This window comes from Vicugna pacos, chromosome 22 (assembly GCF_048564905.1).
Source record: "Vicugna pacos chromosome 22, VicPac4, whole genome shotgun sequence".
Lineage (NCBI taxonomy): Eukaryota > Metazoa > Chordata > Mammalia > Artiodactyla > Camelidae > Vicugna > Vicugna pacos.
The window spans coordinates 23506612-23524442 of NC_133008.1; the positions used below are offsets into that span (position 1 = coordinate 23506612).

The following is a 17831-nucleotide window of genomic DNA, read 5'->3' on the forward strand; positions in this document are numbered from 1 at the left end:
GAGGATACTCCTGGTGACTTTTCTAAGGCATCTGAGACCTGCTCCCTGAAACCATTAGGGCCCCATTGCACTGTGTCCCCCTAGTTCCCTCGTGGGCCTCTCTGCTCATGGCTGTGGGGAGGTATGAGGGCTCGGAGCCACTGTCCCTCTTTTATGGTGGAAAGAGGTGTTTCTCCCCAAGGCCGAGATGACAGGCCGTCCTGGTCCCACCCAGCCTTCTCCCCGCAACACAGTGTCTTCTACTGGTCAGATTTTACCCATTGGCCCCTTTGTTCCCCCAGGCCCCCTCAAAGGCATACCAGCATGGGAGCAGCTGCCCCCAGCCTCCCTTGAACTGCAGTTTATGTTACTGAAATCCATGCTGGGAGAGGAGCCCAGCCTGGTGGAATGCCCTGGCCTCTTTCTCCCACCTCCTTGGCTCAGCAGCCTCTGTGTACCAGACTTTACCCTCGTGTATATAGGGTTCCCTTGGTCTGGGCCTCCAGCCTCTATAGTCCAGTGTTCCTTCTCCACCCTGGGGCTGCCAGACATCCTGAACCCTGGTCCTGCAGATCATCCAAACTTCTCCCTTTTGTATGTGTGACCAAGTTTCATATGTGACCCAAAGAGTCCTGAGCTCTGTATGCTGGCATCTCTAGTCTCTGGGTTTGGGACTGGGCCTGCAGTTCCCATGTCCCAGGTGTCCCCAGTCACTGCCATTTGTATGAGGACATACGTCTGTAGCTGCTGAGGTCTGTGTCACTGTCTTGTCTCTTGCATGAAATGGTGAGCTCTTGCAGGGCATGAAGTCCCTTCTCATCCCTTTGGGTGGCGCAGTGCACCCTGAGGCCATGCACCTCACAGAAGCTTAGCACAGCCCTCCGTGAAGCAGCTTCCAGTGGAGGTTACTCTGCTTTGGGCAAAAGCATGTGTCCTCCAACACCAGCAGCAAGAGCCAGAACCCTGGCAAGGAGCTCGAGATGCCAGGCAAAGCCATGAGGTGCCTCTCAGGGACAAGAATCTGAAAGGCATCCTGGGTCCCCCCTCCCACCTGATGGTTGGTGACTTATTGTCTAGCCCTTGAGCACTGGCCAAGCCTCCCCTCCCTCTCTCCCTCTCTCGGGTTTACACCCAGCAGTGTTTAGCAAGGGGCATCCATCAAGCAAAAGTTCCTTAGCATAAATCTCTGGAGTAGGGGCGGAGGGAGTCATGCTGGTGCTTACACAGTCCTCACAGAGACAGGCACACCCCAGATGCGTCCACACAGTGGCAGCAACAAGTCATCGGCTCCTGAAGAACTGGGATTTCTCCCTGCAGCACGTTGACTGTATCCCAACACAGGAACTTCTCTGAGGCCAGTCTCCTGCAGGCAAGGGGAGTCTGGCCAGTGGACTCTTCCTTTGTTGGCCATGGTATTAGCACCTCCCCTGTTTGCTCCTGGTCATCCAAGGAGGCTGGCTGGCTGGCCTGCTTCCTTTCTCCTCTCCCTTCACAAAGTGCTCGGGCTTTGGCCCATGCTGACGTCACTGGTCTCTCTCATCCCAAATCATGCATCTCTGCTTCCCATGGGAGAATGGGAAGGAGTGAGCTTCAAGAGGCAATGCAGTTGGAGGCCGCCGAGTTGTTAATTTTTAGTTATGTGACCTGGGGCAAGTCTCTTAATTTCTCTCAGCCTCACTTCGCTATTCTGTCAAATGGACATGATCATTTCAAACACCATGGTTGTTCCAAGGCAAAGCAGGATGGGATGCAGATGCTCAGGTCACTCTGGTGGCCTCTGACTAGCAAATATGGGGAGGCTTTGGGCAAGGAGGTCTCCATAGCTCAGCTCCCAGTGCACTTGGGTGTCATCTTTTAATGGAGTTGGTGGTCTGGAACTTGGTAGGGCAGCTTTTCAGGCATGGTCCCCACTAGAAAAAAGTAGCAGGCAAATGGATAGGTGACACCCAACGTGTCTTTCCTTCCTCCGTGACCAACTCCCATCCCAGACAGAACCCAGCCACCCTCCCTCTCACTGTCACTGGCCCTTCTCGTGAACTCACCCTCTGTTTTCTTCTCACTCTGCGTCCAAAACCAGCTCCCAATCTTCTCCCCGTAGCCTCACCACCATCTGTTTTCCTCCACAGAGATGGCTCCGAAGTCAAAAAAGAAGGGGCACCCCGGGAGGGAGCAGAAGAAGGTATGTGGTCTCGGGGGTGTCCTGTAGCAGGTGGGCAGTAGCCACCTGCCTTTGTGGGCCCTGGGGGGCCCCTGTGTCTGACCCAGGCAGGTTCGGCTTACCTGACATCAACCTGTCTGTCTGCAGCACCATCACCACCACCATCAGCAGATGCAGCAGACCCCGGCCCCCGTGCCCCAGCAGCCCCCACCGCCTCCCCAGCAGCCTCCACCACCTCCACCGCCGCCGCAGCCGCAGCCGCAGCCACAGCCCCCACCCCCACCACCCCCACCCTCCATGCCACAGCAGGCAGCCCCCGCGATGAAGTCCTCGCCTCCGCCCTTCATCACCGCCCAGGTGCCCGTCCTGGAACCCCAACTCCCAGGCAGCGTCTTCGACCCCATTGGCCACTTCACCCAGCCCATCCTGCACCTGCCGCAGCCTGAGCTGCCCCCTCACCTGCCCCAGCCTCCCGAGCACAGCACTCCGCCTCATCTCAACCAGCACTCGGTGGTCTCTCCTCCAGGTGAGCTGCAGCCACACCTGCCGAGGTGTGGGGAGGTCCCCTTCCCACCCTGGGTGACTTTCAGAGTCTCGGTTGTCTTCATCTCTAAGGGGAGGTCAGCAGCTTCCCAGGGCCTTTTTGGAAATTACACAAGAGGCCCCAGGGTGGGCTTTGCATGGAGAGTTAGTGCTTTGGTACAGAAGATAATGGCTCGGGTCTCCTGCTGGGCCAGCCATTGTGTCAGACAGATGGAGAAAGATGTGACTCCTCTGCAGCTCCCAGTCAGCAGTGGAGGTTGAGGGGACACACATTCACCGCAGAGAGGACATACCTGTGGGTTTCAGGCAAGGCTTGCTTTGAGACCTGAAGGGCGAGTGTGAAAGTGGGAAGCACTTGGAAAGGAGGAAGGTTGGGCTCATGGAGCGCAGGGCAGGAAGATGCTGGCTAGGGGCCGGATCCCATAGCTCTCCCTGGAAACTGTCCTTGTTCTTGAGTTTGTGGGAAGCCAAGGAAGGTGGGGAAAGATTACCAGTTGGAGAGAGACAAGCAGGAGGTCAGGGTGGAGTGGAAAGGTTGGGCTGGGGGCCGCAGGGCACGTGAGCCTCACTGCCGCGCTGTTGTGTCCTTCCAGCTTTGCACAACGCGCTGCCTCAGCAGCCATCACGGCCCAGTAACCGAGCTGCTGCCCTGCCCCCCAAGGCCGCCCGGCCCCCGGCCGTGTCGCCCGCCCTGGCCCAGCCGCCCCTGCTCCCGCAGCCCCCCATGGCTCAGCCCCCCCAAGTGCTGCTGCAGGAGGATGAAGATCCGCCTGCCCCACCCCTCACCTCCATGCAGATGCAGCTCTATTTGCAGCAACTGCAGAAGGTGCAGCCCCCTACACCACTACTCCCTTCCGTGAAGGTGCAGTCCCAGCCCCCACCCCCCCTTCCACCCCCACCCCACCCCTCGGTGCAGCAGCAGCTACAGCAGCAGCAGCAGCAGCCACCTCCACCGCCCCCACAGCCACAGCCGCCCCCCCAGCCACAGCACCAGCCCCCAACACGGCCCGTGCACATGCAGCCCATGCAGTTCCCGGCCCATATCCAGCAACCCCCACCACCCCCCAGCCAGCAGCCCTCCCACCCGCCCACGGGCCAGCAGCCACCCCCACCACAGCCCGCCAAGCCTCAGCAAGTCATCCAGCACCACCCTTCACCCCGGCACCACAAGTCAGACCCTTACTCAACTGGTAAGTGCCCCCCGCCCCTGGGCCCTTGGGGAGGCTGGCGCTAGGTCCAGAGTTTCGTTCTTGAGAAGCCAGATGGGTCAGTTTGTGCTGCAGGCTGAAGTGGGCTCAGAGCTGAGCCTCAAAGGCCCTGGGGTTCAAGAGGAACAGCTGAAAGAGAGTGATGATACTTCATGAATTTATCAGTTGTTCATCTTGCTTATAAGCTGAGATGACGGAATCAGGCCCCTGTTGACCCCTTTCTGGAACTCATAGTCAGGTCATAAGCTCATCGTGATTCCTGCTAGGTTGGGAAGCCATGAGCTCAGAGGTGGCACCTGCTTCACCTCTGGGGGTTGGGACAGGCTTCTTGGAGGAGGTGACCAGAGGACAAGCAGGAGCTAGTTTAATGAACAGTGGGGGGTGAGTTCCAGGCATAGCCAGGGGCAGGTCTGTTTGGAAACCTGCAGAAAACAGATGTTCTGCTTTTGGTGTTGGGAGGCCCTCCTGGTGGAGCTGGGGCCATGTCAGAGAGAATTGGGTCAAGACTTAAAAGTAGCCCAGGGCTCACCCATGAGCCGTCCCTGTCTCCTGCTCCCAGTCTCCAGCCTGATCTAAGCTGCCCTTTTCCTGTCAGTGGTATTGTGCAAGCCATGCCCTCTCACCTTCCCTAGGCACTTGTTTTCCAGGTGTCTGACCAAAACATTCTGGCAACCATGGTGGGGCAGTGTTCTAGCAGATGCTTCATGATGTGGTGACGTGTGAGGGTCAGGGTTGAGATTTCTGGACTTGGCACGTAGACCGTGCAGCCTGGCTTGGGGGGCGCAGTGGGTGGTGCCTGCAAATTAAACAAGGCTTTTAACTTTAGGCTGTGACTGCTCCTAAACCCCGCAAAAGCTGCCAGGTGCCAAGTGGATCGCTGCACACCCTGAGCCAAGAACAGTTGGCTGACCTCCTTGGGAAAGACCAGTGGTGGTCCCAGCAGCCATGCAGCTGTGCCTGTTTTCCACCCTTGAGCAACGCTGGGTTTCCCTGTGGGGACCAGTGATGGGCAGGTGATGAGGTGCCTTTGGAAGAGTCAGCACTTGGGGCAGGACAGGTTCCCTCTGGTTACCTGTGCTTTGAGTCTCTGGGCCCATCTCCCCCTGAGCTCCTGTGGCCTGAAATGGGTCACAGGGGATGATGTGGGCTGGAGCCCAGCTGGGGAATTTGGGCCAAAGGCCAAGTTGTTGGCGTCCAGAGAGGCTTGGCAGGCATCCCTGGGCATCTAGCCAACTTGCAGGCACCACCCCTGAGCCACTGGGCTCCTGTCTAGGTTCTAGTGGATGAAGCCACCAGTGGGCAGGAGATTCCTGTAAGTCGTGGGCCTGAGAGCCTGCCATCATCCAGGTAATCCTCAGCAGATGCACCCAGGGGAGCCATCCCAGACAAGAGGCCGTTGTAGTCATGTATTTGTGGATCACTGGCCGGGCCAGACCTGGGAAGAAGCCCAGCACCAAGGCCAGCAAAACCAGTCACACAGGCCGGGAGCCAAGGCACAGGGACAGGCTGGTGCTCATGGCCATGCCCTCTGCAAGCAGCTGTTCTGACTTCTGGGGTTAGTAGCGAGTTCCAGCTCTGAAGGGGCTGGGAGGTCCACCATAGCTGGGGCATTGAGATCTGTTCTGGGCCCATGAAAATGGGCACTTCTGGCTAGGGAACCTGCGGAGGGCCCAAGGGTGTCTGTGCTGGCAGACAGCAGCTGGAGGTAGTCCTGAAGGAGGTTGGTGGAAGGGCTGGCATGCAGCACCCAGCTTAGGTTGTTCAGCATGAGGCACAAGGCAGGGCCGGGACCAAAGGCACTGCAGAGAGGCGGCTATGTTAAGTGGACAGGTATGGCTTGTCCCACACTGGAGCTGGCCAGGACATACCAGGGATTCAAGCAAGGAGGTGTCCACATACTGTAACTGGGGTGGGTGAAGTCGTCAAAGACAAGACTCAGCTCTGCCAGCTTTCTTGGTCCTGAGGTGCTGGCCTACTGTGATCTAGGACTGTTTCCTCACCAGTGAAGCTAAAGTATCAGGCTGAAGTGCTTTGACAGGCCTTTTCTAGGGGCCAGTAGCGGGGCTTTCTGGGTTCTTAGCCTGTGCTGGATGTTTGGACCCTGTGGCTTACCCGGGTCTCCCAGCCTTTGGTTGGATAAGGGTTGAGTGGGCTGGCCCACTTTCTGCAAGAACCACGAGTCCAAGACCTGTTCTGCCGTTCCCACTGTGGTGCAGGCCAGTTCCAGGCTTCGCCCCTCCTCTGACTGGGCCTCGAAGGCTGAGTTGTGTTGGGGAGGTTCCTGGGGACCCGGCCCTTGGCCCACAGCAGTTGTCTAGGCAGGCAAGTCGAGCCACATGGGTACGGCAGGGGGCCTAGGCTGCCTGCTCTGTGGGGTTTTTGACATCCCTGGTATTTAACCCAAGCCATACCAGAGAACCGTCTGGAGAGCTTTTAAAACGTACTCAAGCTCAGACTCCACGTGGGACCAAAAATATCAGGATCCACACTTCTCCAAGTTTCCTAGTGGGAACTTTTTTTCTGACACACATGGTATCAAACAGCAGGACTGAGCTCATGGCTTCAGAGCCCCGCTGCACACTGAGCACAGCACCCCGCATGCCAGGGGCTCAGCCGTTGTGGGGTTTCCCTTGGGTTGGGTGTGCCTAGAGGGGCCCAGGGCCGGCAGCCTTCGTACCGAACCTGCTGGTAAGCTTCTTATCTCCTCTCCTAGGTCACCTCCGTGAAGCGCCCTCCCCGCTTATGATACATTCCCCTCAGATGCCACAGTTCCAGAGCCTGACCCACCAGTCACCACCCCAGCAAAACGTCCAGCCTAAGAAGCAGGTAAAGGGCAGGGCTGGGCCATGGCCCCCAGGGACAGGCACAGGCCAGGGCCAGGGGCGCCTGTCCGCCTCACGCCTCACCGGCTGCCATGCCTGTGCCATCCCAGGAGCTGCGTGCGGCCTCTGTGGTCCAGCCCCAGCCCCTGGTGGTGGTGAAAGAGGAGAAGATCCACTCACCCATCATCCGCAGTGAGCCCTTCAGCCCCTCGCTGCGGCCGGAGCCCCCCAAGCATCCGGAGAACATCAAGGCCCCCGTCCACCTGCCCCAGCGTGAGTGCCCTCTCCGCACCCAGCCGAGGTGGAGGCCCCCAGGCCTGTGCTGGATGTGAGCTTTCTGTGGGCCGGTCAACCATGCCCCACTGAGGTGGGGTGGGCACAGGCCCATGGGCTGTTTGTGTTCCAGGGCCTGAGATGAAGCCCGTGGATGTCGGGAGGCCTGTGATTCGGCCCCCTGAGCAGAACGCACCCCCACCAGGGGCCCCCGACAAGGACAAACAGAAACAGGAGCCGAAGACACCAGTTGCACCCAAAAAGGTAGGAACAGTGGACCCATGAGTGCCCCTCACCCTGATTCCAGGGAGATGCATTGGTGAGTGTCCTCAGACTTCAGGCCTCTCTGGAGGAGTCCAGACACAGCTGGGTCCCTCACCTGCCCCGTGGTCTCTCTGCCTCGCAGGACCTAAAAATCAAGAATATGGGATCCTGGGCTAGCCTGGTGCAGAAGCATCCCACCACCCCATCCTCCACAGCCAAGTCATCAAGTGACAGCTTCGAGCAGTTCCGCCGGGCGGCCCGGGAGAAGGAGGAGCGCGAGAAGGCCCTGAAAGCGCAGGCTGAGCACGCAGAGAAGGAGAAGGAGCGGCTACGGCAGGAGCGCATGAGGTGGGTGCGGTCTCTGGGTGGGTGCAGGGCTCCCAGACCTTGCACTGGTGCCCATGCTGACAAGGAGTCCCGCCCTGCTCAGGAGCCGAGAGGATGAGGATGCGCTGGAGCAGGCCCGGCGAGCCCACGAGGAAGCGCGCCGGCGCCAGGAGCAGCAGCAGCAGCAGCAGCGCCAGGAACAGCAGCAGCAGCAGCAGCAGGCAGCTGCCGTGGCTGCCGCCGCCGCCGCCGCGCCCCAGGCCCGGAGCTCCCAGCCCCAGTCCATGCTGGACCAGCAGAGGGAGTTGGCCCGAAAGCAGGAACAGGAGCGAAGGCGCCGGGAAGCGGTGAGTGGGGTCCAGGGGGGTGGCGGGGTGGGATCTGGTGGACCTCGCAGGGCAGGGAACCATCCACCCTTGGAGTTGCTGAGAAAGGGGGCCCAGAACCCAGAGAGGCAGGGTGCACTCACTCTCTGAGTTGGGGTGTGCAAGCAGAGAGCCATCGAGTGGGTGCTCGGGACAGGCCTCCTTGTCAGCACTATGCTGGCCTCAGGTGCTCAGGCTGGGTGCTGGGAGGTTCCAGGGTGTGGGCCCTGAGAGAATAGCCAATGCTGCAGGTCAGGGGTGGGGGGCTGGGAGCCACCACAAGGGCAAGGCACCGAGTTTCACTCCCTCTCTCCCTCCTCTCTTCTCCAGATGGCAGCTACCATTGACATGAATTTCCAGAGTGATCTATTGTCAATATTTGAAGAAAATCTTTTCTGAGAGCACCTAGGTGACTTCTGACTTTGATTTTCTGGCAAAACGTTGACTCTCCATAGTGTTAGGGGCAGCAGTGGAGGCAGTAGCAGCGGCAAGGGGGTGTCTCCGGGCCTGGCCCTCCTGCATGCTACGCCTGGGGCAGGCCTGATGGGCAGCTGAGGATCGCAGAGCCTATCTGCCTTACAGCCAGCCAGACGTCCCGCCACCCATCACCCCCCCACAGGACGTCGGCTCAGAGCACGCCTCACCACGAGCAAGTGCCGGCCAGACCCAAGCCCCGAGTCTCCGCGTGTTGGGCAGAGGCCCTTCTCTCCGCCAAATGTCTACACAGTATACACAGGACATCGTTGCTGCCGCCACCATGACTGATTTTCTGTCCCTGAGGACGTGACATTCATGACGTCCTGCCTGCCAGGAGTCCTTCCCCACACCCCCAGCTGCTGCTGCCCACACCCAGGAGACCAGGGCAAGCCTGCAAGAGCTGGAGGTGGCGAGGGAGCTGGCCCACCCCCTTGCTGGCACTGACTTTGCCTTGAACAGACCCCACCCCACCCCTCCCCTCCCCCCACAAGCCTTTAATCGAGAGCCGCTCTCTGTAAGTGTTCGCTTGTGCAAAAGGGAATAGTGCCGTGGAGGTGTGTGTGTGTCCATGGCAATCTGGAGTGAGGTGACTGTCACACGCGCGTATGTGGGCCGGCCTCGCCAGGCGAGTGAGGCCACCAACCAAAGTCAGTTCCTTCCCACCTGTGTTTCTGGGTTTTTTTCTATATATATATTTTTTGTTGGATTCTATTTTATTTTTAATTCTCTCTTCTCCTCCAGACACAATGGCACTGCTTATCTCCGAAATGGTGTGATCGTCTCCTCATTGAGCGGCGGCTGCCACCGCGCTGTGGGTAGTGTGTGACCGTGGCTGTACTGTGTAGTGAAACATAGTTGGCATATCTTTGTTTGAAGTTTGTTGGTGACTCCACCAAACTGGTGTAAAAAAAAGCTCAAAAAAAAAAAAAACCCACAAAAAACAACGAAACAAAAACCTACAAAACACACAAAAAAAACTGCCTATATTTTACTCAATTTCAAACTTTATTAGTCTATTTTTAATTATAAAGTCAGAAAGCTGCATTTTCTTTCCCCTTTTTCTGCCCCTATTCGTCGGCTTCTTTGTTTTTTAACGTCAAATCTGTTTGAGGGTTTTTTTGTTTTGTTTTGTTTTTTTAACCAGGAAAGGAAGGGCCAGGGCATGAGGCAGGCACAGGGGGCCAGGGGCCACAGGCCACAGACTGAGGCAGAGGCTCCCTGCCTGACGCCTGGCCCTTATCAGCCGGCTGCCCCTTCCCCCACTTTTTAAAAAATTTTGTAATTGGAGCCCTTGGTGAGTTTACGTGTGCCATGAGAACCCACTCTACACCACGACGCTGGTGCCTCAGTGTTGGCCAAACTCTGGAGTCACTGACTGGTTTGACTTTCATACAGTGAATATGCATTTGGTCTGTACTGATCATGGAATAAACACATCTCTCTTTTTTAATGCTGGTGTCTCCCTGACATTTCTTTGTGAACCACCTGTTGCCTAGGCTAGGCCCAGGGGGCCCTCCAGACCACCTTTGTACAAGAACTACCACCGGGGACCACCTGGCCTGTCTGGCCTGACTGCTGTCCCTAGGCAGGAACTGCCCCCACAAGCTGAAGCTATGACAGGGAGCCCAGGTACCCGTTCTTCCTGTGGACCCTGGCCTAGGTTGATAGCATGCTCCAGCAGAACCTGGCCAAACTCGAGACAGTATTCTTCCCCTTTGCCCTTCCTCCATCTAGTACCCCACTTACCAGAGGACTTGAGTCACTTCCCCCACCTTGCCTGTCTACCGAATTCCTCCTTTCATTTAAGCTCAGGGTTAACCAGGTATTCTTAGATAAGTGTACAACCCCCTAAATAGGATCCTCACCCGCCCCCAAGAACACACACACACACACATTCCTGCCCGAGAAAGTCCACCAGGTGGATATCCTGCTGCCCTGCCTGTATGCCCATCTGTATACACACCCCAGCCACAGGGTGATGGCAGTACCCAAGAGCGGCCCCCAGGATGTAAGATGAAAGTATATAATTTATATGTATGCAAAGACACAAAGTGAAACATTTCCAGCACTCTTTATTAACCTATACCCCACCTTTTCAACCGGAAAGGCCCTGTATTGTCTTGTGTTTGGGATCTGCTAAACCTCCTAGCAATGGTGTAGTTCAGGCATTCAGCCAGAGACGTCTTGCCCCTGCTACAGGCACTTCTCCCCTTTTCCCCCAACAAGCACTTCCTCATATACCACTGTGCTGGTTCAAGTGTGACTTAATATTTTGGTCCCTTGGGGTTCCTTCCATCTCATCCCACTCCCTCATTTTTTTCTGTTGTTTTGTTCAGAAACTACCCCAGGCCAAGTCTGACTGTTTAGCTGGAGAAATGGTTTTGTCTGCACCTTCCTTCTAAGGTTTTTAACTCTGCCATGGCCCTCTCCACACCTCCCTAATGGGTGTTTAACTGGGTTGTAATTAGAACTTGGATCTACTATTTAATTTCTCTGGCCATTTCCCAATCCCTCCCACAGTACTAGAAATCTTAGTTCTATACAAGAGTAAGAGGTGTGTACAAGCCCCTACTGTACTGTATGCACGGATCGCTTGGCCAATAATTATGTCAGTGAACCTGAGACTTGTATTAAACACTTTAGACATTTGTAGAAGGGAATTCGTAGACTTTTCACTTATATACTAAAGGTTTTTTTTGTGCAGTTCTCATTGCAAAAATAAACATTTGTACTGAATATAAAATTACCTTCCTGTGACTACTGCTGTCTTTTTGTTTAAGGGCAGAGCTGGGTGGATGGGGGGAGTGTTCTGTGGCTGAGAAAGAAGGGAGGTCCATAAACACCCACCAGCCATGCAGCCAGATTAGAAGACTCGAGTGATACTGCTTGGATCAAATGCTTGGAAAATTGACTTGATGGAAAATATAAATGAAACCAAAGCTGTGATACCGGCTAATCATGCAAGAAAAGGTAGGTGATAAGTACAGGGAGAACAAACGTTTGTACAATATAGGCAGTGTAATCAGAGACGTGTTTGGTTCTGAGATACACCATTTACTAAGGCAGAACCGCATAAACCACTATTCCCTTATAAATAGGAACCCATGGATTTAATTATGGTCCCAGAAAGAGTGTAACGTTTATTTTAGCAGCCTCGACAATACAAATAAGGTTAGGTGTAAGGGAAAAAGGAAGGTGACAAAAATGAGTGTTTCAAGTTAGAGGAAACCAATAGGAAAACTAAACATGGAAATGACTTGTGCAATGGTGGTGAGGAGGTAAGTCAATGGATAATGCCCCGAATTCATAATCAAGAAATAGCCACATAAGCACATTTAGAGATAACTAGGTAACCATCAGAAGAAAGCTAAAATCTAATAACTTCCTCCAGGCGAAAAGAAAGGTGGAGCCCAAGACTGCTACTTTTTCTCAAGTCATGGATTGCTGTTAAGCCAGCTGTTAGACTTTGGGCAAATGACTTAATTCACGAATTTTTCAGGTGGTCTGTAATACATGGAGGTGATAATAGTACCTACACCTAACAGAATTGTTACAAGGGTTAAATGATAAGTGACCTTGAAATGTTCTGGATCTTGGGGGGAGGTTGCAAAACAGGAGGAAGAAGTTACCCTACCGAACTTCTCGCCCGCCCCAGCTCCGCTTCCTCTTTCGCCCAGAGCCCCAAGGGTGACTCAACCAGCCCTGTTCTCCGTCGCCGGAGCCGAGCCTGCCCTCTAGCAGTCAGTCTTCCTGCCTTCATTGGTCGCCACCGGCGGAGCCCCGGCCTCAACAACGGTGGATTGGCTTCTGAGCGGGACCTGTCGCCGGCAAGTCAATGACCGCCGCTGTCCAATCAAATCTGTGCGGGGGCAGGTCGACGAGTCCGCTGGACCAACTGGAGGCCAGCACCGGGTGGAGGCGGCTGGACTACCGTTGGAATCAGGGCTTGATGAAGGTGCTGCTAGATCTCTCGGAGCCAGACGGAGGGGAGGGTCGCACGCTCCAGGACGGGGAGCTCACGGAGTGGGGATGGTTGAGGCAGCAGTGGTTTCCTGGGCCTCCTTGGGTCGCGGCGACAGCCTATGCCTCCCCCTATCCCCAGCCATGGCACTGCCTCGCCCCCTCCTTCCGCTTCCGGACCCGCCTGACCCGCCATATTAGGTTCCGACCCCGCCCCTCCGTCTCATTGGCCCGTATCCAGGCTGACCCCCATTTCATTGGCCCAGCTCTTGCACCCGAGCCATCCACGCCCAGGCTCGGGTCTTCTCCGCCCAACGTTTGGCCCCGCCTCTCCTAGGCTCCACCCTCATCCCACCGCCTAAGCCACGCCCCTATCCCTTAAAAATGTTCCTGGGCCAAGTTGGATCCACCTTTCCAGCTGGTAGGCCGCACCTACGCTGATTTGCCCCGCCCCTGTGCTCCAGGTTCCGCCCATTTCACCCAGGGCGGCCCCTCTCTCCGTTTGCGCAGGACCAGATCTCCCTCCAGACTTTGGAACCCCCCACCCCAATACGGGGGTCCTACCAGATCCCACCACTTCTTAATCCCCGTCCAACCCCTTCTAGGTCCTGCGCATTGTCCTAGCCCCTCGCATTCCCTCTCCTCTAGGCTCCTCCCCAGCCACTGGAGCCTAGTCCTCGCAGGCTCCACCCCCGCACCTCCAGCCTTGCTCCCGGTCGCGGTCCAGCCCAGGTGTTTACCTAGTGAGTCGTTCACAGTGGCAGTTTCGGTCTGAGGCCCCGCCTCTTGTCTCGACGCGTTCCGCAAGCCTCGCCAGCACCGAAGGGCCCCAGATCAAAGGCGGTGGGCTCCCCGGCCCGGATCCCGCCTCGCAGCAGCTGCCCGCGCCCCCCGCCCGTACTCCAGACGGCAGCGCGGCCGTTCCGGAACGCGTCGACATGCCCGAGCTGGTGGTGACAGCGCTGCTGGCGCCGTCGCGCCTCACTCTGAAACTGCTTCGCGCTTTCATGTGGAGCCTCGTGTTCTCCGCGGCTCTGGTGGCCGCAGCCGTCTATGGCTGCATCGCGCTCACGCACGTGCTATGCAGGCCCCGACGCGGCTGCTGCGGGCGTCCCCGGCGCACCCCACCCGCCTGCTTGAGCGACCCCACGCTGGGCGAGCACTGCTTCTTGACCCTCAAGGTGAGCGCGCGGGGGTGCCATCGGGTTTCAAAGGTCGAGGAACCTGGGAGGGGGGCCGTGTGGAGCCAGCCCCGGGTGGCAAATGGTTGAATCCAAATCTGGGCAGGGGGAAAGGGAAGGTGTTCAGGCCTAGGGAAGAAGGGTTTCCCAGGACTCAGACTGTGCCCTCCCCCAGAGCTCGGGTCTGCGCCTGCACTATGTCTCTGCTGGATGTGGCAATGGGCCCCTCATGCTGTTTCTACATGGCTTCCCGGAGAACTGGTATGTCAGAATGTTACACAAGGGATGTGGACTGTTACATACCCGAGAACTGATACGTCTGAGGCCAAGGGGTCTGGACGCAGAAGGCTCGGGGGAGGTGGAGCTCAGATCACCAGAGCACCCAGGAGAAGAGGACAAGGCTGGGTAGACTAGGGATGCAAAGTGTATAGGGCCCATATAGGGCACTCGCTAACAGGGGTTCTGCGAAGACAAATGAGGACCAGAGGGTCTGAAAGGTTGGGACAAAAAGTATCCATGTTGAGGCTGCCCTGGATCCAGGGCACACATGGCCTCACCCTCAGATTGGGGCTCCCCATCCTCCCTTCTGGGAAATCCAAGGCAGAAAGGTGAGGTCACCCAGGGTCTCTGCTAGGCATAGGGCAGAGGTGCAGCCTGGGGACCCTGACTCAACTTCCCTCCCTGGCCCGCCTGGCAGGTTCTCCTGGCGCTACCAGCTCTGGGAGTTCCAGAGCCGCTTCCATGTTGTAGCTGTGGACCTGCGGGGATACGGCTCCTCTGATGCACCGAAGGATGTGGACTGTTACACCATTGACCTGCTGATGACAGATATTCAGGATGTCATTCTGGGCCTGGGTGGGGATGTTCCCCAATCCCAGCACTGGCCTCCCTCATCCCTGCCTCACTTCTACCTAGCATCTCACTTATACTGATTCTTCTGACCCCTCCCCTAGGTTACCCCAAGTGCATCCTCGTGTCCCATGACTGGGGTGCACTCCTAGCCTGGAACTTCTCCATCTACTACCCATCCCTGGTGGAGCGGATGGTGGTGGTCAGCGCTGCCCCCATGTCAGTGTACCAAGGTGTGTTGGGGAGTCTGGGATGCTGGGATGTACCTTTATGAAGAGATGTGTGTGTATGTGTGTGTGCGTGCGCGCGCGCGTGTCTGACGGCATTTCTCTGTCCGCCAGTCAACACTACATGGACTGGAGGCACAGTGGTGAACCTGGGTCCCTTCCCACATGATTCTCCTACCCAATCTACTGTCCATGACAATACACCTAGGAGTAACCCACACTTTTTTGAGCACTTACAGGTTACAGTTGCTCTGACAAGGAGCCTGCTTGTCACAGTAACCTACACAAGCCTCCTGGGCTCGTGAAAGTGTTATCCCCATGGCCCAGTCAGGAAGTGGAGGCAAGAGAGGTTAAATGTCTTTCTTCTGGCAGGGAAGACAGAGATAACTAAAAGCAACTACGATAGCCTGAGATGTCATCACCTGCTTTTAATTCCCAGCATTATAATCATAGTTGTATGCCCTCTCTCTTCTTGTTTCTTTTGGGGGGGGAGTGGAATTAGGTTTATTTTTACTTATTTATTTACTTACTTACTTATTTATTAATGGAAGCACTGGGGATTGAACCCAGGACCTCATGCATGCTAATCATGCACTCTACTCCTGAGCTATTACCCTCCCCCCAATAAGCTTTCTTTATGTTGTTTCTTGTGTGTCTTGGTCTCCAGCTCCCTGAGGGCAAAAGAGTTTTGTCTCTTCCATTCACTGCTGTGTCTCCAGGGTCTAGAACAGGAACTGGTACACCATAGGTGCTCAATAAATGTTTGCTGAGTGAAGTGGGGGAAATGCATCACAGCCTGGGCAGGGGAAGCACTCCAGTGGCTGTGGGGCTCCCGGGAGCTGTGAGGGGAAGCACCCCCATTCTATGGGCACAGTGACCACTTGGCAGAGAAGGAAGCTGGTGCCTGTCCTCACAGGCTCAGGCAGGCGGCAGTGGCATTCATGAGTGTTGGCATCTCTGGGTTCCTGGCCTGGGTGTGTGTAGAGCGCCGAGTTATGGGGCCACCCAGGCCCAGGCCTGATGCCTGCCTTCCCCTCCCCCTAGACTACTCTCTGCGCCACATCGGCCAGTTCTTCCGTTCCAACTATGTGTTCCTGTTCCAGCTTCCTTGGCTGCCCGAGAAGTTGTTGTCCATGTCTGATTTCCAGGTGCAGTAGGGTGCAGGCCCGGGGATGGGTGGAGGGTTGTGGGTTGTGACTGAAGCCAGAGTCCTGCTGTGTCCCCAGATCCTGAAGACCACCCTCACCCACCGCAAGAGGGGCATCCCACACTTGACCCCCAATGAGCTCGAGGCCTTCCTCTATGACTTCTCACAGCCCGGTTGCCTCACTGGGCCCCTCAACTACTACCGAAACATCTTCAGGTGAGACCAGACCCCAGGCAGAAGCTCTGGAGGGTTGTGGGGCCTAGGGTAGGGTGGAGCGGGGAGCCAGCCATCCTTCTGCCTGTCTGTCTATCTGTCTTGGTCACAGGAACTTTCCCTTGGAGCCCCAGGAGCTGGCCATGCCCACACTGCTGCTGTGGGGGGAGAAGGACCCATATTTTGAATTGGGGCTGGTGGAGGCCATCAGCAGCCGTTTTGTGCCCGGCCGGCTGGAGACCCACATCCTGCCAGGTGTGGGGCACTGGATCCCACAGAGCAACCCAAAGGAAATGCACCAGTATATGTGGGCCTTCTTGCAAGACCTGCTGGACTAGTGGCCCTTGCTAACTGGCCTACATGCACCTGGGAGTTTACAGAACGTAGATACAAGGGTGGACCCCTGATGTCACACAGGTGTGGAACTCCTAAATTGAACACAAGTGCTTCTGTGGGTGCTCTCAGACACCCCACCCCCAGATGCTCATACATGTGCGTGAGTGCATGCACGGGTGAGCAAGTTCTTTGAGCCTGAAACCAGGTACGCCTCTCTGTGGAGACAGATGCTGAGTGTCCTACCTCTTCTCTTCCCCTCCACGAGGCCCCACTCTTCTGGCCAAAGTCAGTCCCCAGAGCTGCACAAACCAGAAACTCTGACTTTTCTGTCCCTGGCTTCCACCTCCAGTCTGAGTCTTCAGCTAAATGCTGCTCTGTCCAATACGATGCTTGTAGCCACATCTGGCTACTTCAATTTAAATGCAAATGAGTTAAAATGAAATACAATGGAAAAATCAATACCTCTGTCACACTAGCCATATTTCAAGGGCTTGATTGCCACATCAGCATAGAAGGTTCTATAGGACAGTGCTGGTGAGGGTATTCCTAGTCTAAGAAGAGGGGGCGTCCCTGCCGGAGCACCTCACCAAGGGAGGACCGTCATAGGCAGGTAGGTGGATGTCCAGACTCCTCTCCAGCCAGGCCCTGGGCAGCTCCCATGATCTCCCTCTCGATTATGACTCCAGGCCTTGTAAGGTCAAGTTCTCTCGCCACAGCCTGGGAAAGCTCCCTGGGACCCCTGTCTCAGAACCATGGGAAAACAGCTCTCGGCCCTGTTAGGATATGTGAGATTCTGGACTCCACACAGGAAGGGACCTGCTCCCTGAATGGCCATCTGGGGTCTGAGGCCTGTCTCTCTAGTTTCTAGAATCCTCTACTCTAAATTAACCACAGTTTCTGCTCATTCTTTCTGGGGACTCCTCCTTCCAGCCTCTAAATGACAGCCGTACAAGTAGAGGATGAACCTAGCCCAGACCGGTCACAGCATTAACTTCTATCTCCCAGCCTTTGCCTGGCCTTTGGGAACACTGACTTGCAGCCTCATGATGAATCAGTCTGGGGACCCAGCGGACCTCAGAAACACATTCTCTTATCTCTGAGATGGGCCTGTCTGGCCAAAGCCTGCCTACTGGTCCCCCGCCTCTGCCCTCCCTTGTCCCCGACATAAAATCCTTTCACTCATTATATGTGTCAGGAGCTGGGGATAGAGTGTGAACCAGGACACAGCCCCTATTCTGGAGTTAACAGAGAATAGGCATAGAGAGCTGTGTGATGGGGCCCAGGAAAGGCTTCTCTGGCTGGGGGACAGAATTTTCACGAGTGGGAGGCAGTAAATAGGAAGGTCAGAGGCTGGACTAAGATTGGGCTACTGGAGTATCAACATGGAGAAAAGTGGCTGCTAGGATAGAGCAAACGAGGTGTAGCACAGAAGAAGAGGCCACAGCCAGACCGCCAGGGGCTTCGAAAAGTTTGGATTTGATTCTCAAGGGGAGCCAGGGGAG

At 56.1% G+C, this 17831-nt stretch overlaps 2 protein-coding genes across 2 annotated transcripts in view; both read left to right on the top strand.

The window, feature by feature from the left end:
• BRD4 (bromodomain containing 4) overlaps positions 1 to 9866 on the top strand; it is an 81666-nt gene extending 71800 nt beyond the window's left edge. The window contains exons 12-20 of the mRNA XM_072947488.1: positions 2106 to 2158; positions 2285 to 2663; positions 3274 to 3870; positions 6602 to 6714; positions 6821 to 6983; positions 7117 to 7247; positions 7390 to 7595; positions 7678 to 7921; positions 8270 to 9866. Of these exons, the coding sequence (XP_072803589.1) occupies positions 2106 to 2158; positions 2285 to 2663; positions 3274 to 3870; positions 6602 to 6714; positions 6821 to 6983; positions 7117 to 7247; positions 7390 to 7595; positions 7678 to 7921; positions 8270 to 8338 (1955 nt within the window). The 3' untranslated portion in view covers positions 8339 to 9866. The remainder of the gene's footprint in view (positions 1 to 2105; positions 2159 to 2284; positions 2664 to 3273; positions 3871 to 6601; positions 6715 to 6820; positions 6984 to 7116; positions 7248 to 7389; positions 7596 to 7677; positions 7922 to 8269) is intronic.
• Positions 9867 to 12692: 2826 nt separating this feature from the next.
• On the top strand, positions 12693 to 16788 carry EPHX3 (epoxide hydrolase 3). The gene is made up of 7 exons (XM_006218314.4): positions 12693 to 13557; positions 13733 to 13818; positions 14255 to 14412; positions 14511 to 14639; positions 15678 to 15781; positions 15860 to 15996; positions 16106 to 16788. The coding sequence occupies exons 1-7, from the start codon at positions 13315 to 13317 to the stop codon at positions 16329 to 16331; spliced, it is 1083 nt and encodes a 360-aa protein (XP_006218376.1). The 5' UTR covers positions 12693 to 13314; the 3' UTR covers positions 16332 to 16788.
• Positions 16789 to 17831: the final 1043 nt, after the last annotated feature.